This window comes from Styela clava, chromosome 11, assembly GCF_964204865.1.
Source record: "Styela clava chromosome 11, kaStyClav1.hap1.2, whole genome shotgun sequence".
Lineage (NCBI taxonomy): Eukaryota > Metazoa > Chordata > Ascidiacea > Stolidobranchia > Styelidae > Styela > Styela clava.
In genome coordinates, this window is record NC_135260.1 from 10,741,268 (window position 1) to 10,766,309 (window position 25,042).

At 33.6% G+C, this 25,042-nt stretch overlaps 1 protein-coding gene across 7 annotated transcripts in view; it reads right to left on the minus strand.

Moving 5' to 3' along the window:
* Positions 1-25,042, minus strand: part of LOC120347581 (uncharacterized) — a 79,805-nt gene that overhangs the window by 24,924 nt on the left and 29,839 nt on the right. For 4 of the 7 annotated variants that reach the window (XM_078117781.1, XM_078117783.1, XM_078117779.1 and 1 more), the window contains 29 exons: positions 24,701-24,751; positions 24,081-24,167; positions 23,307-23,372; positions 22,579-22,635; positions 21,060-21,161; positions 20,368-20,451; positions 19,332-19,394; positions 18,626-18,682; positions 17,184-17,234; positions 16,974-17,060; positions 16,268-16,333; positions 15,757-15,813; positions 15,274-15,330; positions 14,168-14,245; positions 13,655-13,735; positions 12,360-12,563; positions 11,601-11,687; positions 11,007-11,183; positions 7,473-7,559; positions 6,953-7,129; positions 6,205-6,291; positions 5,575-5,751; positions 4,749-4,835; positions 4,406-4,582; positions 3,623-3,703; positions 2,601-2,795; positions 2,088-2,174; positions 1,125-1,307; positions 389-484 (listed from right to left, as the gene is read on the minus strand). In XM_078117781.1, coding sequence (XP_077973907.1) covers positions 389-484; positions 1,125-1,307; positions 2,088-2,174; positions 2,601-2,795; positions 3,623-3,703; positions 4,406-4,582; positions 4,749-4,835; positions 5,575-5,751; positions 6,205-6,291; positions 6,953-7,129; positions 7,473-7,559; positions 11,007-11,183; positions 11,601-11,687; positions 12,360-12,563; positions 13,655-13,735; positions 14,168-14,245; positions 15,274-15,330; positions 15,757-15,813; positions 16,268-16,333; positions 16,974-17,060; positions 17,184-17,234; positions 18,626-18,682; positions 19,332-19,394; positions 20,368-20,451; positions 21,060-21,161; positions 22,579-22,635; positions 23,307-23,372; positions 24,081-24,167; positions 24,701-24,751 — 2,946 coding nt within the window. Of the gene's footprint in view, positions 1-388; positions 485-1,124; positions 1,308-2,087; positions 2,175-2,600; positions 2,796-3,622; positions 3,704-4,405; positions 4,583-4,748; positions 4,836-5,574; positions 5,752-6,204; positions 6,292-6,952; positions 7,130-7,472; positions 7,560-11,006; positions 11,184-11,600; positions 11,688-12,359; positions 12,564-13,654; positions 13,736-14,167; positions 14,246-15,273; positions 15,331-15,756; positions 15,814-16,267; positions 16,334-16,973; positions 17,061-17,183; positions 17,235-18,625; positions 18,683-19,331; positions 19,395-20,367; positions 20,452-21,059; positions 21,162-21,901; positions 21,959-22,578; positions 22,636-23,306; positions 23,373-23,689; positions 23,756-24,080; positions 24,168-24,700; positions 24,752-25,042 lie in introns of all 7 variants that reach the window. The other 3 variants (XM_078117780.1, XM_078117782.1, XM_078117784.1) reach the window with 3 other exon arrangements.

The following is a 25,042-nucleotide window of genomic DNA, read 5'->3' on the forward strand; positions in this document are numbered from 1 at the left end:
GGGAAAAATTTTAACTTCAACCACTCAAAATTTCAAAGCAATTGGTTCAGTATTCGAAGAGAAAAGCGATTTTTTTAAAAATGATGGAGACAAATAATAACAATAACAACAAAATTTCGAAACGATCGTTATGTCCACTATGTGTCCAATAAATCTATATTTTATTGCAGAGATGTATCACTGCTTGATTTTAGTTATAAAAAGTACCATCCGTTCGGTTTTTCAACTTTCTAAAAATATGTGCGGCCCGCCAATGACTTGCAACCTCAATTTTGGCCCGCAATACCTGGTGGCATTCATGAGCTATTCAAGAAGACAGTTAAAAAGGAATAACATTGAAGAGATAGGCTTTTTCAGTTGGGTAAACAAATTTTAAACATCAACCCACCTCAGTTGCATCATCTTCAAGCATCTTTTGAGCTTCCGAAATGACAAGAGTGCAGACTTCGCATTCTACTTCACCTTTGACAGTTTGGTGTGCAATCTGCAAATAATATTAATTGATATACTGTCCTATTTTTCAACAATTTTGCCTGAGCAAAGCAAGTCCCATAAGTAAGACTAAACAGTCAACGTTAAATTACTTCCGACTCCTGACTTGAAACAATTATATCCAGAGTGCAAAACTATTGAAAACGTTTCAAATACATTTTTAGATTTCGTTTAAAATTTTTATACCACACCGGAATCAAGGGGTTTGAAATTGCAACACAACATCAGGTATTTGGGGAGTTTTCAACAAATATCAAGGAATATGAAGAGTTATCACATTTTTTCAAGTTAATTTTAAATTAAAGACCAATTACAAAAAGCTGATGTCTTTTCAACGTTTTTTTCGTGGTTGCAATGACCTAGTGCAGTGATTCACAAACAGGGGTTCATGGACACCCAGGGGTCCAAAGAATGATATTGAGGGGTCGATGATACTACATGTATAAAAATTGGGTAAAAAAAGAACAATCCTGTCGTTATAAAATGGTATATCCTTACATATCAGTGATCACCTGTTCTCTAGATTGTTCAGAGACTGAGTGAAAGAGTGAATGCATTTACATTTCAACAAATTTCACAAAACATGAACAGCAATCATGATAGTTGAGCGGGAAATCCAAATGAAAACATACCTTTGCTACTGTAGTCTCACTATTACAAAGTTTAATAAGAGCACAGATCTCATTTGGAGCTAGTTCTTGTACAAGCAAATCCAGAAGTGTAGGAGTATAAGTTTCCACAAAGTTTTTACATTGTGCTCTGTCTGATTCTGGTAGATCGGCACAAACTTTTTCAAATACTTCAATGAATTTTGCCTACAATGCAAAAGAATTTACATTAAGATTAAAATATGAAAATACATCAGACAAAATATATTATTGCCTATCCAATGACCACATCTACATTAATTTAAAGTGAAGGGCTTGTGATTGGTTAGTTCTTTGAATGTACCGCATCTATTTTTTTGCTTTCATTAGTTCGCTTTTTATGTTAGAAGCAAAAAGGTGTTGATTGTCAGATGGAAAGGACACAAGTTTTTAAAGTTTGAGAACCACTGGTATATAACATACATGCCATCCATTTTTGGCAACAATTAAACGAGAATATCGGTCGAAGACCGAAGACTTATCGATCGAAACTGCGGTTTCGATCCATGACTCCATAGTGCCACCACGTGTCCCATCACTAATTAATCAATAACTCGCTAATTATACGACATAATTCATCCAAAATCAATAGGCTTCTGGTCCGGGATATGATGAATACACATGCAAAATTTGGAGCAGATTCAACCGATATCAACCAAGATTCGCCTTCTTGAGATATCGCGTTCATCTAACAGACAAACAAACAGACAGACAGACAAATACTTATCAATCAACATACTTACCGATCTTAAGATCGATAAATAATTATGTAGGACAGACATCTATGATACATTATACTGCCAAAATGGAACATTTAAAAAATTGAGAATCGTGGAGTACATAAACAAACAGTCAGTTATGTTATATGCTGTTGGAAAATATATAAAAAAGACGAACTGTGGCTGTCAGTTATGTTGAAAAAAAAATATATATAAAAAGACGAACAACCTGTGTTGCATCTTCTGTAAGATAACTGTCAAGCTGTTTGACGACAACTTCACATAGTTCACATCCTGTATCTGACTTCAAGTTTTCCTGGAAAGATAAGCATAGAGTGAATAAAATAGGCTTGACAGTGAAAATTTGATTTCACCCGAGTCAGGATTTCAGACTTTAAATGGTGATTAAAGAAGTGAGAATTTTACGAAAATACTCGAAAAAGAAACAAATTTACTGAGCTTTCTTAACAGTGCACAAAAAAAGGCTTCCATATGCAAATAAGTTTTTGTTGGTAAAATTCGATTTTTCTCAGGGTTTCGAAGTCGAAATGCAAAAACTCAAAATCGGGAGTCGGTGGTAATTTTCGTATAACAGCTCATCGACTACGCAAAATTAACAAATATGAAATTCCTACCCAATCCTAGTATACATTATTCTGTAAATACTCAAGATAATAACCCTTTTTATGCGAACCAGAAAAAAAAAATAAGACTTCAAATGACATTCAACCATAAAGCTTACCTCAATTGGTTTTTGAACCTCCTCTACTGGAAGACCACACAGCCCGATTAGAAAACATATTTTCTTAGGATCCGTAACTTCTCTCAGGATTAAATCAACAATTTCTTTGCCGTAATCATTAACAAATTCATCGCATTTGTCTTCGTACTTTTTCAAATACGAGCAAGCTACTCTGAGTTCTTTAAGTATACTCTCCTTAAATATTAATGGTAGGCATTGATATTTGTACTATGGGAGAGAAATGGATGTGATGAGGAGGCTTGAATCATTGAATCGGGAATAGTTGGAGTAAAGTCGCTATTATCAGAGACTCAGAGTGACTTGAGTCATCAAGCGAAATGACTCTGGCTCATACTCAACTAGCTGCCAGTGAGACTTAACTCACTGATTGACTCCTCTTTGAACTCAGATGATCCATGACTCAGGTCATCAAATGAAATGACTCAGACTCGCACTCAACTACTGCCAGTGAGACTCAACTCAGTGATTAAATCCATCTTGAACTCAAGACTCTGATGATCCATCAAATGAAATTACTCTGACTCATACTCAACTACCGTAATTGCCCGTGAGATTTACCTAAGTGATCAAATCCACTTCAAACTCAGACTCGAGATTCAAATGACTGACGACTGAAAGTGACTTTGAGTCAACAAAATAAATGACTCGGATTCATACTCAACTGCCGCCATTGAGACGTAACTATATGATGCACTCTACCTCGAACTGCGACCCAGCTCAAGACTCAGATGACCCATGACTCTAAGTTACTCAAGTCATCAAATAAAATCACTCGGACTCGACTAACTGCCAGTGTAACTTGACTGAGTTATCAACTCTGCGGACTCGGATTCGACTCAAGGCTCAGGTGACCCATGCCTAACTCCAACCTATAACCTGCTTTGAGACAGCTATAACTTGTTCATTTCTGATATTTAAATGAAATGTTAGTGAATGAATTTTTTTAGTTCTGAAGAGGAATCGCTTATGATAAAGTAACATGAATGGTGGTGCATTCTTACCTCTGTCTGATTGACTGGAATGTTTTTGACCAAATATCCAACAACATCTGTACAAAGTAAACAAGTAATTCCTGATTCGACCTGAAAAGTAACACATGAGATAAACCGCACCTCTGATTAACCTGTGTTGGATTGCAGGCACGAATCATGTGGGGAATAATTATGCGCTGAAGCACCGGTTCTCAACCAATGGCCCACTGCTGGATCACAAAAACATTTTCGAGTGGGCCAAAAGCTACTGAATTGCTATGGTCACTGCCAAATTCAGCTCCATTATGACACCAAATTTAAATTTTTACTGTAGCAGCAATGAAGGATGATGGTGCTTTTCATTTTAATTATTAAGGTGAAAGTGTTTATTTTTGCAAAATGAGTCTTTGTTTTTGTTGTAGTATTTCCCTTGCATGAGAAAGTTAGTGGAATATAGAATTTTTATGCATCAAAAATGGGCCACAAAAGAAAAAGGGTTGTGCCAGGGGATTGCTGGACAAATCATTTATAACCAAGTTAGGGAGTCTTTAAAAACTAACATCACAATACCATGGGGTAAACAAACTTATCTCCTGATGGCAATTTGAAAGTTTAAAAAAATCAAATTAAATTTTTCTTTATACTACACTTGTTTGCAAAATCATCACTTCAAGGCATACTAAATAATTTTTTCAAGTCCTCAATGTGGTCCCAATTTTGTATTAAGATGTCACAGTTTTACGAATATTTGAAATAAAGCATCAATCTGCATCATATATGAAAAGCCTCATCGAACCTAGAAATTTGTTTTACCTTTTTCACAGAAGAAGTACAAAGTTTGATAGCCTCGCATATTTCCTTGGGTGTTAATTTTTGTGTGATCAATTCTATTAACTCCGGTGTGTATTGTTCGATAATCATTTTACATTCGGATTGATAGGATTCAGGTAGATCCGAACAAATTTTTTCCAATTCTTTTTCGATTTCTTCCTGTAGAATAGAAAATATATTATGGTAGAATTTCAATCAATCAAAATAGAGATGAAAGTTTTAAATATTTTCAACATGAAATGAATCTCAAATCTAGTTTTCTGAAATGAGAATTTATTCGTAAGCATGATGTATACCAAATGTATGTTACTTAGCAATCAATTACCTCTGTAGCATTGTCTTCAAGCTTGTTGAATAGTTCAGTTAGAGCTAACGTACATATTTCACACCCAGTGTTATCTTTCACACTTTCCTGGAAAGAAAACAAGAATTTCAAATCACCCATACCTAGTTAAGAAAGTCTTTAAAAACCAACATCACGATACCATGGGGTAAACAAATTTATCTTCTGATGCCAATTTGAGTTTAGAAAAATTTTCATAAAAATTTGAAAATGAATATTCTAGAACAGTAGTGTCTGAGATAGAGATGCTTAAACGACATAAATTCATATTTTAGTTGAGTCCGTCTTACAAAAGTGTCACTATTTTACTTTTTACATTTTCACTAAACCATGATATAAGCCGGCGACCGGCATCGTGCTAAGCGTTAGGAACGTGCATGCCATCGCACATCTGATTACCCTCCTCAAGTTCAAAACTGGAGACAGAGTTATTGTGATTTTAAATAAGCTTCCAAGCCCTTGTTTATGTTGTTCTTGTTTTGTGGTGAAAAAAAAAATCATGTTTCTTTCAAACTACAGGAGCAATTACTTTCAAATATTCTCCATTACGACTATTTATTTTAAATACGTTCTAAGAAGGCTATCAGCCTATTACCAATACCTAGTTTTAGAATAAAATTTACATCAAAATATGATTCAAGTTTATTTTTTCTTTTTACTACATTATTTTGCAGAAACGTCACCTCAAAGCTTCCCTAATGTATTTACAATTTTGTATTGAAATCCAACAATTTTACAAATATTTGAAATAAAGCATCAATCTGCATCATATTTGAAAAAACTTGATTGAACCCTGAATTCTTTTTACCTTTTTCACAGAAGAAGTACAAAGTTTGATAGCCTCGCATATTTCCTTAGGTGTTAATTTTTGTGAGATGTATTCTATTATTTGAGGTGTGTATTGTTCGATAATCATTTTACATTCGGATTGATAGGAATCTGGTAGATCAGAACATAATTTTTCCAATTCTTTTTCAATTTCTTCCTGTAGAATAGAAGATAAAAAATGGTGATGATTTTTACCGCAAAGATATTTTCCACTGGCTCCATTTTGGAGACTAATTTGAACAGTGAAGATAACTTTACCTGACGATATTAGAACATTTGGTGGCAATTTAGAAAAGGAAGTCTGGCATTAATAAAGCAAGGAAATCTAAGTTTACAATAACAATGTAGAACATCAGCCATTTTAGACCATGAAACAGGAATTACCGACATGATACTAATTTCAACAAATTTTGAATTCCTATTTTAGTGTCTAATACTCATTTAGTTCATCAGAATCACATATATTTTCAGAAACGACTTCAAATCAATCTGATTCCATTTAATTTAAAATTCTGAAACCTTATCAATATTACTACCATATTGAAACAGACAAACAATATAGTCGGGCAAAAAATAAAATTTTTGAAGTTCATAAAAACCAAACAATTACCGCAGTAGCATTGTCTTCAAGCTTGTTGAATAGTTCTGTTAGAGCCAATGTACATACTTCACACTCAGTGTTATCTTTTACACTTTCCTGAAAAATAAATTGAAACTCAAATAACCCATAAATATGTAAAGAAATCTTTGAAATTCAGAAGATCAATGTCACAATATGATAGATTGAACGTAACAAAATATTTATCCTCTAATGCCAATTCGAAGGTTGAAAATAAATATTGTAGAAAAGAAGTTTCTAAGATACGATTGACCAAATGCCAAGAATTCAGTCCTTAGTGAGTCGGTCATCACCTTCACGCAGGTCATCGCACCTTTGATCACCAGCAGGTTCAAAGTTTGAAAATGCCGCAAAGCCCGGCCAGAGCTATTATAAATTTTAAATCAGCTCCTCAGCCCTTGTTCATGTTGTTCTTGTTTGGGGGTGAAGAATATTGTCTCTTAAACAACTGGACCAATTACTCTTATATATTCTCCAAGAGGACTAATATCAACCTTTTTCAAATACATAATTTTTAAAAAATTTTAACATAAAAAATGGTTCGTAGTGGACTACTTGTTACTGCTACACTAATTTGCAGGAACGTCACTTTATAGCGTAGAAAATTTTTCCTCAAATTTTAATGTAGTCTCAATTTTGTATTGCAATCCCATAATTTAACGAATATTTGAAATAAGCATCAATCTGCATCGCATTTCATCATATGAAAACCTTCATCGAACCTAGAATTTATTTTTACCTTTATCACAGATGATGTACAGAGTTTGATAGCCTCGCATATTTGCTCAGGTGTTAATTTTTGTGAGATGTATTCTATTAATTCAGGTGTGTATTGTTCGATAATCATTTTACATTCGGATTGATAGGATTCTGGTAGATCAGCACAAATTTTTTCCAATTCTTTTTCAATTTCTTCCTGTAGAATAAAAAATATAAAATGATGATGAGTTGTACCTCAGAAAATATGGACATAAATATGTTTTTGTTTATCAAATTTCAAGCCAAGATTGGATTTTTCTAAATATGATTGTTTTTATATGATATTCTTATTTTTGATTAATTTTAATTTCCAATTATCTGAATTGATTTATTTTACAATCATTATTGATTATTTTCAAATTTTACTTCAGTGGTGGCCGGTGGGTGTCTAAGGTCAAATAGATGTCCAAACGAATCGATAAGTTTCAATCCAGTCATAAAATCACAGAGAATTTTGACAAAAAAAATTTAAAAATTGTTGAACACTGATAAAAATTTACCACAGTAGCATTTTCTTCAAGCACATTGAATAGTTCTGTCAGAGCTAAAGTACATACTTCACACTCCGTGTTATCTTTCACATTTTCCTTAAAAAAAATGATAATAAGATTTAAATCAAAACTTAAATTAGAATCACTGATAACCACATAAATTTCTTATAATTTCAGCAAAACAAAGAAATGTAGCAAAATATTTTCATGCAGAAATTTATTACAGATTTAAACGCAAATTTTCTGTAAAAATCCTATCAAAATAAGAATATTCTAAAACAGTAGTTTCTAAGACACGTTTAAATAAACGCCTAAACTCTAAAGATTTAGTCTCTCAGTCTCAAGAGTTATTTTGAAAACCCAGCAAGGGCTCAAGATTTACCTACATGGTCTCACAATTTTATTATTTACATTTCAAATCACCATCAGGACTAAAGATTAGGTACTCCTGAAGTATGCGCACCAAGATGTCGCATAACCTGAACAGTGGCGCAACCAGCGGGGGGGTTACGGGGGTCGTGTCCCCCCCGTTTGAATTTCGTTTTTTTTTTATTATTGTTCTACGTTCAAACAACGTTCTACGGTCATAACAATCGGGTGAAAACTACTTTTTTCCAGTGCTTTATCACCTCGACGTAATTTAACACCGCCCGACTTCAATCATACCTTTTTGCTGTTAGTTACGTGATAATCGCTATCCCCGCGTATATGTTTGTATTCGAAAATGAGAAATGTTACCTCAAAAAAGGAGAAATCGCGCGCTGTCGATGCGAATTGAAAGCGACAATAGCATAATGCTATCTCTCTCTCTCTTGTGACGAATACCCTCGTGCTTCATCATCTTGACGCAATGTAACGCCGCCCGTCTTCATGTTATAATAATGCAGTAGAAACTATGAAAATCTGGATACGAAAATTATTTTCGGAAAAATATTGCTTCGATTAACCTAAGATTTTCCGCGTATATGTTTGTATTCGAAAATGAGAAATGTTACCTCAAAAAAGGAGAAATCGCGCGCTGTCGATGCGAATTGAAAGCGACAATAGCATAATGCTATCTCTCTCTCTCTTGTGACGAATACCCTCGTGCTTCATCATCTTGACGCAATGTAACGCCGCCCGTCTTCATGTTATAATAATGCAGTAGAAACTATGAAAATCTGGATACGAAAATTATTTTCGGAAAAATATTGCTTCGATTAACCTAAGATTTTCTACATATGAAAGGCCGAAAACCGAAAACGTCGTACATATCCTACCGCCCCCGTCCACGTTCTGATTTAAAAACATTTCACAATTATTTCATTTTTTATCGCAATCGAAAGCAGCCATGTGTGGCACGGCAATAACTGTCGTCGTGAAAGGTTTTCAATAAACTGCGACTTGAAGTGCTTATAAGACGTCGAGGACGTTTTTCGTTGAAATTTTTTTACATTTGTTATCGTATATTTCAATTTAGTCAAGATATGTTGTGCGCCTCGGCAATAAACTTAAAAGCAAATCCTGCCCTAATTAATTGTTTTCATCCTCAGTTTCGATAGTTATCGAACTTAACGGGAAATTTTTTAATTTCTTGCAATCTATAAAATAGCTTCTAAATATTATTCAGTTTCTATCAGAGATTTTATCGTTATCCCGACGTCGTTGATAACAATATCGTTCATTTTAGGTTGGAGGTATTGGTTTATAATCAAAAAATTATAACACATAACATGGAAAATTTAAATCAACGCCGACTCAAAAAGTAAAACACGTTTTTCCATCTTTGTTCTCCATTATTGGCGGACGGAAATTTGGGAATCGGGTTTAACTAATTTGATTATGATGACGATGGTAAACAAAAGTACACAAATATACCATACCGTTCTTAGTCGTTATTTCTCTGTCCTTTCTTCTTTCTATGTGCATATTAAGACCATAAAACGTGTTTTATTTTTGAACTCTGCGCTGATTTGAATATTTCATGTCGGCTGTTATGTATTTTTGTTTGTAAATGAATACCGCTAACTTAAACTGAACGATGCTGTCATCAACGCCGGATGCCGACGAAATCCGCGATAGATATTAAATACTATTTAAGAGCTATTTTATACGCGCTAAATTACAAGAAATGAAAAAATTTCCTGTTATGTTCGGTCACTATCGAAACTGAGGATGAAAAAACTAATTAAGACACAATTTGCCGAGGACACCTAAACCATCTCGACTAAGTTAAAATACACGATAAGAAAATATTTTCAATCAAAAACGTCCTTGAAGTCTTATAAGTTCTTCAAGACGGCGTTTATCGAAATTCTTTCATGTCAGCTGTAATATATTGCCGAACCACACATGGACGACGACGCTAGGATATGTGCGCCATATTCGGGATTATTATAAACACGAAAAAACAGTATTTGAAGTTCGCGATATTTGAATTTAAATTCGATTTGGACATCCCTGCATTAAATTAGTCAGTTTTTAGTTGTGTTTCCAAAAATTAGTTGTAAATCAATTATTTTAATTGTCTAGTGTCTTCCGGTGAGCTTCAGTTTAGTTTAGACTTTTTCTGGGGTTAGGGTCGGGAAAAGGTCCATTCGCAAGAAGTGCATTTTGTTTTTAGTCTTGAGGAATTCACCCAACGGGCAAGGCGCGGCACGAGGGAAACACTGGAATTTATTCAAGCCGTGTTTCACTATCCACGAGGCGCAAAGCGAGGGAAACGTTGAAAATAAAAACAGCTTTTCGTTAGCAATTCGCTGGAATGTAATGAAAGACGTTTTGCTACCCACTAGGTGCAAGACAAAGCGAAGCGCCGTTGATGAACGAGTGCAAGGTAAGCGAAAGGCTGGGATTTAATCGATGGCGTTTCCCTTTTAACCACGAGCAATTTATCGTGTTTCAGCGGAGCCACACCTAGTGGCGTTGCGACTTACGTTGTGGTTGCACTGTGTAAATTCCGGTCGGACTCCCCCGTTGAAAACGGCCTGGTTGCGCCACTGAACCTGAACCCTAACCTGGTCCACAACCTGAGTTCAGGTTGTGCGCCATCTTGGAATCTTTTTAGCTGCAGTGTTTTCCAAAAAATGATACATGGTCTCATTTCAATTTTCTTTTGAAAATATCACTGGGGCTCAATTTTGAGGAATGTCTTTTATTTTCATTTATTAAAAACAATATTACAAAGTAGATAATTACGAGATTTTCAAATATACAAAATAAGAAAACCGATATTCATTTACTTATAAATAACGTTTTTTTTCGCGCGCTATCGACTAGGTTTTATTATAAACGGAGGGCCTATATTAGAATCACTTTTAAAATTCAGGTTAGGTCTTATCCTCGAGGAAACACAGTAATAGCTAATATGCTCGATCACATAATGAAACAAGAAAACAATGATTGAATATATGTCAAATGATTACGGTAATGTCGGCAAAATTCTAGATGTTAAATGTTTATAATATATTAAAGGACGTATTGATGAATTAAAAAAATACATGTTGCAGTTATTGAAAAAAGGAACGAAAAAACACCATATAGCATAACAATATATTAGTTTACCTTTTTCATGGAAGAAGTACAAAGTTTAATAGCCTCGCATATTTCTTTGGGTGTTAATTTTTGTGAGATGTATTCTATTAATTCAGGTGTGTATTGTTCGATAATCATTTTACATTCAGATTGATAGGATTCTGGTAGATCAGAACAAATTTTTTCCAATTCCGTTTCAATTTGTTCCTGTACGATAAAAAATTAAAATATCATGTGTGTTTTTTTTTATATCAATTATCGGTAAATTCTTTTTGACAAGCAGGAAGTGAAAATAATGTAAAATTATTAAAATTCTAAAATAAATTGAATTGAGTTAAATAAAATCAATTTTGAAATCTGGAATTTCTATCTCGAATCACATCATTGCTTTCATGAGTCACAGCATGTAGTGCTGCCAGGCAGAGGGGTTCAAAATCGGGATTGGAAATCACCATGTCACGACTTACGAAACAGGTTCAAAGTTTACGATAAGTAGACTCGGGAATAAAGAAAATAAGCTGAACTGCCTAAGCTGAATATTGGCTAATTAGCCAAAACAACGTTCTATGAACATGAAAAAAATTTAGAAGAACAACAATTGTTCGTTACTCAGTAATAAATTACCACTGTAGAATTTTCTTCAAGTACGTTGAATAGTTCTGTCATGGCCAATGTACATACTTCACACTCAGTGTTATCTTTTACATTTTCCTAGAAAAACAAGAAAATGAAGAAATTTAGTAATATCACAATTTCGTGCATCCAATCACTCCAAATGTTAAGCTTAGGATTTCCATTTTTTCCCGGGGGAGAGGAAATTCGATTAGATGACTTAATTGTATGGCGAACCACGCCCTCTCGTCCGGTTACCAGTCATGTCGGGTATGGGATTTTTAAGCCAATTATTTATTTTCGGAAGCATGGGCTTGAGGGTAAAAAAAGCCTTAACCAGCCAGCCTTTACGTAAACCACCCTGTGGCGACGAAAAGTACAACAATCATCCGGGTTAGACTATGCTAAAGTCACAGGTCTAAATCAAGAGTCCATGCCATGGAACCATACAATGAATTTTGATGTAAAAAATATCACTTATTTCTTGAAAACTACAAAAATAGTTACAAAACCCTCAAAATAAGAGGTAAAATAACGTTTTTCTCAAGATTAAGGAAAAATTTAAAAAAAAATAAAATAAAGACTTTCACATCTTTTGAGTAGTGGAAATTTGAAATTTGTTAGTTATTTCAGTTTCAATAGTTATTTTGGTTAAAAACAAGAACAGGACTTTAGCAAAACAATCCATACACACAGCTCGTGTCCAATAACTTTTTTTCATAATACCCCTCTTGTATGAAAAATGAGCGAAATAACATTAAGTAAACTAACCTTTTCGGGTTCTTTCTCAGGCAACCTAAATCTTATTGCTTCTTTACACAGTCCAAGTTTGGCACAAATTTCAAGTGAATTCATTTCAGCCAAAATAAAATCAATGATACTGGCACCATGGACTTGCATAAACTCCATGCAATCTTGCTTGATGTCTTCACCATATAAATTACATATTTCCATCAGAGCGGATTCTATTGCGGCCTGTCAAAATATAAAAAATAGTATTTAATAAAAAAACTCGGAAACAATGAAATCTTGGGAACAATAAATTGGATGCTAGTGTGTAGTATGTGGTCTACAGAAGTTCAAATCACTATTTGGTGATCTACGGTTAAAATATTGTCATAAATGCACAATTATAAATAGAGTGAGTGAATTTTAAGTTCATTGAACACGGGGTAAAAGAAAGTCGGCATTGTCATGCAGGCGTGCCACTCCTCGGGTCTTGAAACGAATATCGCCATTGTTATGCAGGCGCGCCGCTTCTATGATCCTATGTATTCTCTTGAAATTGTGAGATTCATTTTTTGCACTAGTTTTAATAATCGGGCCAAATTAGAAGCGGAAATATATTTGCGGGTCGGAGAAGAGAGCGCCCGTAATGAGCCGATACTGGTAGGTGGTAGCGATACGTATAATTAAGCTAGAATAATATAATATAATTGTGACAAATATACACAATGCTTGAACTGTGATAATGATGTAACAATTTACAATATCTAGAACACAGAAACGTAAAAACCTAAAGTGTTAAACTATTTCACTTAAGTTCAGCAGGTCATATAAAATCGTTACACAGGTGTGATTGGCCCGCGATTCGGGAAACACTGATCTAAAGAGTTGGGAGCTCGAAAAATTTGAGAAGACATTGAAAAAGTAAATCTAAAATATTCCTTTTAGCAAGTAATTGATTACTAAAAACATTAGGATTCATCAAAAAGTTTTTCCTCAAACATATGCAAAACATATACTCATTCAATATATGACAAGAGTTGACCTCAAAACAATTCTTTTTAGTTTCGAATTACAAATTTTATAATTTCATTAGAGGGTAGAGTATAATTTCTTCGTGGATGTGAGCATGAATTTTATCGCGAATGGGAATTTCTGATGAATACAATGCTTTACTACACAGGAGAATAATATGCGATGTGACATATACTTTTCTGATATTGAATCATAGCTGAAAGCATACAATATGACTGGCTATCCTCACATTTGATACTATTCATATGCCTAAAATATAGAATGATGTAATATATTTTACAAATGCAAACTAAAAGCAAAACGACCTCAGTTTTATCTTCTTGAACCATTTTTTCAACTTCTTCAACTAAGAATTTGCATGTTTGGCATTCGACATCTCCAGCAACCTGAAATGATGGTTAAAAAAATTGCTTACCGGTAATCAAAAAATAGAAGTATTTTTCCAAATGCAATGCAAAAATAAGTTTAGGCTAAGTCAACGAGAACCACTTTTAAAAAAGATACACAAATTTGCTTCGAGCAAGACTGAAGCTGGTTGAAACACGTTTAATCTGAACTGTAGATCAGTTTGGCATTAGCTTATTATACCCTAGATGAGGTCATAAATATGATGTTCAAATATATGGTTAAACTTAATACAAAGCACTTTTGGCTATCAACCCACGGCTGCTATTTATTCCAAACACAAGACTGAATATGATATTGCATTGAATATTAACCCAGAATACTTTAAAAATGCTAAGCCAACAGGCAAAATGATATCCCTGATTTCCAAGAGAAAAAATTCAAATCTTTCATAATCTATAGATAATATTCACCTCTATTTTCTTTTCGATGGCAGGTTGAGCCTGAACAGAATCGCAAAGGTACAACGTGTCACAGATCACCTCTGGGTCCTGTGAATCGGAAAATGTAAAAAAATGCAAAATGCAAAAAACCAAAAGCAGTACAATGGGAATCGAGCCTATGGATCTACACAGGGTAACAGCAATTGTCATGAATGACTCAAATATATGGACACACATGATTTGGTCCCTTACACTAATTTACGATTATATAAACGAAGAGATTTGCCGAAGGGAACGAGTTATAACTGTACTATAATTTATTGTTTGGCGAAACGCATCCCATTTTTAAGACGGATATTTTAATATCCTACATATTATTTTGAATTTAGGTAGGGAATTCTGTGCTAATGACTTCACCTAACATGGAGTATTAAAAGCATTAGGTGTAAACCGTAAAGTGCATTGGTCAAATTTAGATATTTTCATCTGATTCAATTAGAACTCTACTTGGTTAATTATTTGCTTGATGAGTTTATAGACTACACTAAAATAGCAAATTAATACAAAAAAAGTAACTCAAAACTCAAAAGTATAAACCGGTACACAGAACCAGATGGGCGTCATGTATTGTGACTTGACAAGAAGAAAAGTACAAGCTTATTCAACTAGTATAAGTTATAAATCACACAGTTAGGCAACAGCAACAATGAGCAGAAAGCAACAATCAGTGCTTGATCATATGCTTGCTTTTATGCATGGTTAAAAAACGAACATTTTTTTGGTACTACCGAAGTATGTGAAACAAGATGGCAGACACCTGAACGTAGTATGTGTACCAGGTTAGGGTTAGGGCAGGCCATAATTTTATTCCAATTTTCCTTATTTTAGTTCTATTACCAGTTCCGGGACTAGCTAAGTGACTACCGCAGTATTTGTACCTGAAATTATGGCTCAACCCTAACCTGGTACACATACTATAGTCCCGTGTCCGCCATCTTGGTTCACATACTTTGGGAATGCCCATTATTTTTCTAGCAGAAATTAGGATATCACATATCAACATATTTTACATTACATATACCAAGCTTTCACACAAACACATTTCGAGCACACAAATGGCAGTTACTATTACTTACGTTGTTAGAAATTGTACTCCACAATAGTGGAAGATATTCCTTTATCAACGTACTGCACTGTATTGTAGATAAGTTTCGAGTAAGAAGTTTGTTGTTTAGGGTGAATTGAATTATTGATAAGTATTATAAATTTAATTAATGGGCAAATTAAAAGTGAATTACAAATCTTTTTTAAAATATTAAAAGTAGAAAACAATGTAAATTCAGAGTACCACTAGTAATAACTTGACATATTGGGAATTAAACTGGTTTATGTGTATTGCCAGAAAGGAAGGAACTGATTAGACATAGGGAGTTTATTGAATCGATAGTTTGAAACCTTGACACAGGGTGTCATAAATCTCCTTTTTCATCTACCAGTGGCTGCTTGTGCGTGCACAGCTATATTTGTATAGTTATAAGTATACAGACAAGAAAAATCAAATTAATTTCAGCACAAATTATATAAAACATAAACTTATATAGAATCATAATCAAACTTACATTATTTTGGATAGCGTCGATTATTTCTTTTGATACTTCATCAAACACTTTATCACACTGATCAAAAAAAATTATGGAAATTAATTCGAATTATAATTACAATTATGAGACTAGAAACTATTTAGCAAAATTTAAAGCGCTGGTGGACACAGATTTAATGAGCTTGTCATGAGCCCAAATTCCAACCAATTCAGTGACAAAAAGTTTATTCTAAATATTTAATATATTCTAACTCCAAGAGAAAGCTTAATTTATGGATCAGACAATTGAAATCTGCTTATTGAATAGCAAGCACAATGTTTCATGGGAGTTTAACATAAAAATTCCAGCCAAACAGATTAGAAGACAATATTTGGTACAAGAACAAAAAGTTTGAAAAGACATTTTTTGAAAAAACTTTTTCAATTCACTGGGTTTGAATATATTCAACTAGAAATAACCAAGTAACCAACGATATAACAAATTGTAATCTAATTAAAAAAAATCATTGAAATTTAATTGCAACACACACCTCTCCTTTTAAAAAAGATGGTACCTCATTGCATATGGCTTGTTTCACGGTTGGTAGCAGAGTATCCTTTTTGAATTACAAAGATTGAATAATTTGTATTAAAATATTGTAAAATATTCATTCAAAAACACTATCATTAGCTTAAATCGAAGCAGAGAATCAGGATTTTATACACACTCGATATTGCACAATGATTTTGTAATTTTTATGCCATTTATTCAGTTATACCAATTTATTAAAATTCGGTCCAAGTTGAGTGCACTGGTCAGCTATAAGATTATTTAGTTGCTCCTGAAATTATTTAACATAATATAGATATTTGTATACCGAATAGTTAAAAGCTTACACGAAAAATAACTGAAAAAATTATCAATGTTGAGAAAAAAGTACAACTGGCTATTGTTTATTTTGCACAAAACAATTTTACGAATCGCATGGATTAAATGTGCGCATGTTATAAAACTATTCCTTGTCGTAATTTAATGTTTAACTTTTTCGAACACAATGTATTTTGTGAAACAATTAGATCAAATAAAAATAACGCTGAGAGAGACTTGCGCTACTATGAAACTTTTTTTTGTCGAGTCAATAACGTCAAATTTATTTTCCAACGAGTCAGGGTTTTTATTTATAGAAAACTATAGTCAGTATAAAAGATGAAATCATGTTCACTCCGTTTAATTAGATCATCATCTGTAATACTTACAATAATAGTCTTATTGTTGGCAATGATGTTTTGCCAATCTGCAGCAAATTTTTGACAATCCATGCACATATCTCCTCTCAAACTTTGCTGTAATAGGTGGATGGAAGATTGTTTGAAAATAACAAAGATTATGTGCAGTTGCAGTGCAGTGTTTTATTTTTACAAAACGTTTTTCAAAAGTTCAAATTGAATTAAAAATCTTCTACTTACTTTAGTTTGTTGACTGCACATCATGATGGCCTTACAAATTGTGTCAACATCCTAACAAAATGCAAGGTTTAAAATTAGTGTTTGAAATCACATAATTTAAAAGGACTTTTTTGTTTTGAAAACTGGAAAAACTGGAAAAGACATTTGCTTTCTAATAAGAAATACCATGTTAAGGACAATGTAGTCAAAAAAGGCTAAAAGGAAAAAGCACAAATACTGTCAGTGGCTCACTTCAGAAAAAAGTTCAAAGGTCGATTATGGTTCAGAAGTGAGCATGCCCATTCTTACTGTGTCATTGATCCAAATGGAAAGCCCAGAGACAGTAGCCAAACACCCTACTAAAGCCTATAATAATATGTTGTGCATGATTTTTGAATTACTAGAGACTTGGATCGTAATTGAAACAAGTCTATGAAAAACGTGTAGGTGGATATTTATTTGAAACATTGTCTTAACCAGGGGTTGGCAGAGTTTCTGGACCAGGGGTTAAAAATTGTCTCTACGTATACTGGCGGGCCACGTAAGTGCGACGTAGAGTTAATTTTATGAACAACATTCACAGTGTTACAAAAGCAAAAGTGGAAAACAATAAGCCTCATGCCAAAGCTAAAATTAATCTTCAGTTTAGTTGTGGCAGCATCAGGTGGGCCGGATTGAATTACCGAACGAGCCCGATTTCGCCCACGAGCCGTAGCTTGCCCATGTCAGGTCTAAACTCATATATTATAAAAGGTACAGCAGAAATTATTAGCTGCAGAAATGACAATAATACTGATTTTCACAGTTTATTATTACCTAATTAAAATTCATCAGTGGGAATATTTTTGTTTATGAGATAAAATTTCATCTATCGATTATAATTAATTTACCAGAAATTTATCTATATTGCACACAAAAATGATCTATTGAAACATAATAATGCTTGATGACTAAATACACAATACAAAGCTTGTTGCATAATATATAATGAAATATATCAAAATTTGTATAATAATGTGTTTTTTAATAATTTTTTTTAATTTCTTTTAAAGATCTTGCGAAAATAATTCAAAAAGGTTAGCAGTAAGTTGGGGCGATCATAGAGTATAAGCTAAATAAAAGTTGAAATTATTAAAAAAAAAATTGTCGACAAATTTCGATATTCAAAAATTATTTCTTCCAAGCTATGATTTTATGTCAACTCAAATGTTTCAAAATACGCAAGTATGTGAATCCCAGCTATTATCGAAGTAGCAATACAAATTCAAAATAATAACCACCAACAAATAAACGACCTTAGATCAAATGAAATTGATTAAACCACAACATTTGACACACAACTGACATTATTAGTAATACCAATAGCAATCTCTATAACCGGAGAAACGCCATCGATAAGTTTGGAATACTTCATCGAAATAAAAGGAAAATATTAAAGCAGAATTAAATGAAATTCAACTTACATAAGATTCGAATGCTTTTATAATGTCCTCGTATTTGTCTTCAACAAGACCTTTACACTGAGAAAAGTAAATATACAACAAATAAATGATATATCACGGGGGTGTGCAACCTGTGGCCCGTGGGTCAAATGCAGCAGGGAAAAATTGTGCAGCCCGCAGAAAAGTGCCAATTTTGAATCATGTGCGGCCAGTTGGACGAATTTTTAATTTAGTTTAATCTGGTACGTGCAAGTCATTCCAATCGCTTTGTGCTGCAAAACTTGAGACCAGTTTATATCTATGCTTATGACGTTACAATGCCCTAACAGCTAGCTTATGCAAAGCAAACAACGCATGCCACAAGATCAATAAAACCAAAATCTTTATGCCTGCAACTGCTAGAAAGCCTATGCGGAACAAAGGCACGGCCTGGGGTTTCACCCAGCTATTTGTATCTGGCCCTCCTGTGTTAAAGGTTGCACACCCCTGATATATCAGGCTGTACAAAATTTTCTTCAGATTACAGGTATTTGAGATCAATCTATCATTAAGACATATTCAGATGAACCTGTATAAAAATGTAATTTTCTGCTTTGGGTTATTTGGCAGTAATACGGTACATATCTTTTATGCTCAGCTTATTCACTGCGCCAGTTTATTGGACAGAAAATACAGTATATCCACAGTGAAGTTAGAAACCCTGGTATTAAACAAAAAACCAACATACTACTATTGCTAATTCTGATCCAAGTTGGTCACACTGTTGCTTGGCAAGATCCACAAGTTTTTGCTGAAATAAAAAGGATAAATTTGATAATAAACTTTGCCACATGCAAGACTTTTTAGGTCGTCCATTGAAAGTTGTACTAGTAAACAAACTGAATTTTTACTTGGGATTTTGACTCGACTTAGATTAACACTATTAAAAGTATGAGATTCAGACTTTTGACACGAGAGGTTTGAAAATTTGGCTGCTGCTCCCAATATCAACCCCAATCCAGTCGAACTCTGACTCCAGACTCGAAATCTCGGTCAACCTAAGTGAATATCTAGGGCAGGGTGGTCCAAACCCAGGCCCGCGGGCCACATGTGGCACGCTGCTCCATTATCTTTGGCCCACGCCGCATTCGGAGAGTAATCCAAATATCGGATTTTAAATTGCTTCTCATAAAATAAATCAGAAAAATCGTTTGGCATATTGATTTTATATCACCACTGTGACTGAATTGACTAGTATGATGGCTAGCTGAAGCAACTAGCGAAGTTGAAGATGTGATGAGCAGTCTGACTTGTTACCTGGATTTCTATCGTTTTGGTCGGGAATATATGCTAACAATATAGGCATGATAGAAAACTAAACATCGGATGAGGATTCCTTTAGCCTAGGTTGGCAATGCCTGATAACTATGTAATTACACAATAGGAGTGCTTGTTTTGTATTGCACTGTTTATCTATTTTAGGTACTATTGTGGCCCGCAACCAATGTCAAAATAATTTTGTGGCCCGCGGAGCCCACAACCTTGGACCACCCTGATCTAGGGTTTGTGCCTGTGTCAATCATACATTTTTTTTCAATAACCTGCTCGTAGATTACTAAACAAGATAGTCGTAGACTATCACACAGCATTAACTGTCAAACATAGGTATCATAGCTCACTGGTATACTCGAATGTAAAGAATTTACATCCACTGATTTAGTTCATAAATTCAAATTTACTGATTAATATGCTGATTAATATACTGATTTAAACTAAATGCTTACCACAAGAGTCGTATCATTTATGAGGGCATTTTGTAAATCTCCTATGAAATTCGTGCAATCCATACAATAGTCATCACCTTTAATCTGTATAGTAAGGTAAATAGTGCTTTATTTTTTGACTATTTTTGTACAGCAAATGTTTTGTACAAAAACTGGGTCTTCAAACTGAGGGTCCCGCCCTCCGTGGGTAATGAAAGGGCTCAATGGGGTTCGAGTTATATTCCAAGAACATTATTTAGGGATTGACAAGAAACATTTTAAACAGATGAGAAAAAGCCAAAACAAAACCAAATGTAGATGAGTCATCAAGCGTGACAAAACTATTGTTACGTCACAAATTCACTTCTAGTTGTTAAAGATTCTATGTTTGAAGAACATGGTGATGATTGAGGGAGGGGTCGCGAAAAAATTTGCCGTGCCAAGTGGGTCCCAATGAAATAAGTTTGAAAACATTGATCTAAAAGATTGATCTTAATGGATTATCATCAAAACATGGTTAGATTGAGAATTCACAAAATTCCAAAAATTTTCCAATGCCAAAATAATTCGCCATACTAAAAGACAAATTTTCATCCATAAATTCAAAATTGCTGATATTTGCAAAAACTGTGTGTAACGTAAGAACTCATATATATCTTCTCAAGTATTGCGAACTTCAAACTGAATTTTCCTAATTTAATACTATTTCAAACCTTTTCTTCAATCTTCAGAGCAGGTTGAATTTGTATAGCAGGTATGGTTGAAACTTCTTCTGATTCACAGAAGTCCACAGCTGAGCAGATTTCTTCTGGGTCCTGAATCCAAATTTATTAAGTTAAGAAACAGCAGTAAGTAACCAATATTAAATCCTGACTATAAAAAGCAGGTTTAAATAACTCTGCTGGTGTAATTGGTACATTTTCGTACCAAGATGACACACAACCTGAACCCTAACCTGATACACATACTATGTTCAGGTTGTGCGCCATCTTGGTATGAATACTTCGGGAGCACCCATTTATGTACCCACTGCTTCCCACCAAACTTCTATTTTCAGCAGGCACATATACAATAAGTATCTTCTAGGTCTACAAATAAGGGCCTATCAAGTCCAAGAGCTGCTTTGGGAATAATAAAACGCTAGAAATTGTTGTTGTTTCTGAGAAATCAGATAACTGATGTTTTTTTTGCAAGTTTTGCAATGAAATCGTCATTACAGAAATAATAGGTTTTACAAAAAGTATTTCTAAAAATATTTGCTAGATATATCACAAGTTTTGCCACATAAAATTGAAAAATTTTGGGAAGGAATGAGAAACCTTGGGCTCAGACAATGTCAAATTTTATTTGAGGTAAAAGTGAATATGTGTATGCTACTTCAATACCAGATATGGACTGACTAGCAGCCATCCAATAGAAGTTCACCAAATTTCAATATGAAAATATCCTACCTATTTCTGGTCAATAGGTTTGGCATTCAATTTAATATCAACAGAAAAAACAGAAAAAAATGATAGATTAATATTTTATAATTTGTCATGTGGTCAATACTTACTGTACTGGATAATAAATCCCATAACTGAGGCAGATATTCTTTCACTAATGTATCGCACTGTGTTGGAAATATATTTTTCTTTGAAACTTGTCTCCACGTGTTAGTGGAGAATTCAAATTATAGCTTGAATTGAATTATAATTCCACACAGTGCACAATTGTTTAATTTAATCTCGAATTAATAATTAACGAAGGAATATATTTCGTTAAAAGTATTGAGCAGTGCAATAATATAAAATTAAAAGATTATTTTCAAAGTCAAGTTTCAGCCAGAGAAAACTTGTTCCAATCGAGCAGAAAGACATCCAATCACAAAAACGATAGTCTAATGCCAATTTAATTTTCAAAAAAAAAATGGTTTTGAAATGAAGTTATTTTCAAATCATTAATTCCCATATCGAATCGAATTAATGTTTAATAAAATATAAAAGTATTTACCTGAAAACAGTTTAATGACAACTAGATATATTACATTCTTAACCATTAAATAAGCGTTGCAATTCAGAGGCAACGTTAATGAATGATCCAATCTATTTTTTCAAGCAATTTATTAAATTAAGCGTAACTTCAGTAAATGAATGCTATTCCCTAACATTAATGGTATTTGGAAAAATATCACTTGATCACTCATGGATATATCTGTGGCTGATACTTGATTATTATATATAAATTACTTACATTCTTTTTAATGTCTTCAATCAATTCTTTTGCAACTTCATCAAAAACATGGTCACACTGATAATTGGAGGAAAATTACAAAAACAGAATTAATCATGATTCCAATTTTTAGACAAGATTAGAATTAGAATTTATATTTGTTACTCAAAAAATTAAGAAATATTAATGACATCTATTAACGAACTAGGAACATACAACAATATGAGAACACCTGAAATGTACCGTATTTTACGGACCATAATGCCTACTTTAAATTCATTTTTACATAAAAATACGATGGCACAACTTTTGAGCTTGCGTGTCTAATGTATGGATCAGGTAATGCTTTATTGTCTACACTCAAAATCAGTACTGGTACTATTGTTTCATAGACAACCGCAGTTTTATGTCTTCTTTGAATAAAACACAATAAGCATAAAAAAATTTACTGTAGTTTTTTTTTGTTAATGAGCTTCGAACGGTGACCTATTACTCCTTAAAAACTGCTGTGTCTTATAGTCTGATGCGCCATATGGACAAAACAATCTAAGCAATTTATGAAGGGTGCGCCATAATATTTGGTACACATAATATCATAATATATTTCAGTTTAAAAAAGTGGATCAAGATTTACAGTGGCAATTACAGTTGAACTTGAATTAAATTAAATAACGAAAGAAGAACCCCAACAGACAATTTTCTACAAATATTTATATTGAAGATGACTCGAGTATAAATTACTAACACACCTCTTTACGTAACAGGAAAGAAACATTTTCACAAATTGTCTTCTTTAATTTCGGTAGATTATCGTCCTTATAAAAATGATTGCAACAAATTAATTACAACTTTCATTTGTTGAAAATAATTAAACAAGTATACAAAAAATTTAAAATTATAGCTAAAAAATATTAAATTTTCATTATGTGTGGCTTGCTTCACAAGAATTCAGATTAGACAATCAAAATTTATTGAGGGAATAACATTTTGGCTCTGCCATTGTAGATTTGGAGAAAATTGGCAAGCACTTCCACTGAGGATGAAAGAATGAAATTTGAAATTATTTGAAAATTAACAGACAAATTAATAGGACACATACAAAACGAGAATTTGATTTTTCACACAACTCTACCAGTTTTGAAAAGTCTGGTCCAAGTTGTTGGCTACATTGTTCAGATATTAAATTGTTGATCTCATTCTAGATGACAAATACATACAGCTTATCAATATTAAGTTGTACTCGAATTCACGTGGCACAAAAAGCAAACGAAGATCAAAACCATGTGTTACTCCAACAACATAGCACTTCCCTGTGTATCAATAGCTGCTTGTCTTAAACTTTGTTCGTAGCAGGGTTCCTGGAGGTTCTGATTGAATGTATTTGCCGTTTTTGATAATTTTTGAGTGGATTTAAATTAGGAAAGTGAATTTCTTTGCAACTGGATGCATTATGTGAGTTAACTATTTTCTTAGAAAGAAATTTAACTATCACAATCAAAGAAAAACAGCGATCGTTAACTCACAATGAAAGACTGGTTGCTAATAATGATATTTTGCCAATCGCTAAAGAAAGCTTGACAATCCGTGCACAGATCCCCACCAACTGCAGGCTGTAATAAAAAATTAATTAATATTATGACATATTGTAAGAGTGCTAAGCTTTAGTTACTTCTCCCAACATAGGATAAGACAATTTTTACATATTCATCTCAGGGAAGAGAAAGGCGATAGAAAGTCGACTCAATCGTAGGGCGCACCAAGGCCTCTCGTCTGGTTACCAGTCCATGCCGCGTATGGGATTAGTTACCCAGTTATTTGTTTTATCGGAAGCATGGACTTGATGGTGGAGGAATCCGGAACCGACCAGTGGTTACATGAATCACCCTACAGCGGCGAGGAGTCCAGCAATCCTTTAACACATAAATATCTCCACATCGGATTCGAACCTGCGAATTCACGCAACAGTATTCAGAGCTGCAGTGGCAAGCATATTCCTAACGCTCAGCATGATGCACCCCGTCGCAAAAAATGGCCCAAAGTCTGGCACTATTTAAGTGAGCTCAAACGTGAGCTATCTAAAGAGGGTAATTAGTGGTCTTGTAATGGAATGTGTGTTCCTGCGTGAAAACTATTGAGATGTTACCTTTGTTTTTTCTCCACACATCATAATAGCCATGCAGATTGTGTCAGCATCCTGAATATCAATCATATTAAAGAAATAAGTAAAGAGCAAAAATTAATTAATATTCAATTGAATTGAAATTAATTATTAGCTTTGCCGACAATTTGGCTGTATGCGACATTCCCATAATAGTTAAAATACAAGAAAACATACAAAAATTTCCAAAGCTATTATTTAGATAACAAAAGTCAATTGTAGCTAATGTGCAATAATTGATTCAGAACTTAAAAAATGATTACTGGCTTCCTAAAAAAAAAAGTTCACACTATCAACGACAATAGAATGAAATTAAATCACACTATT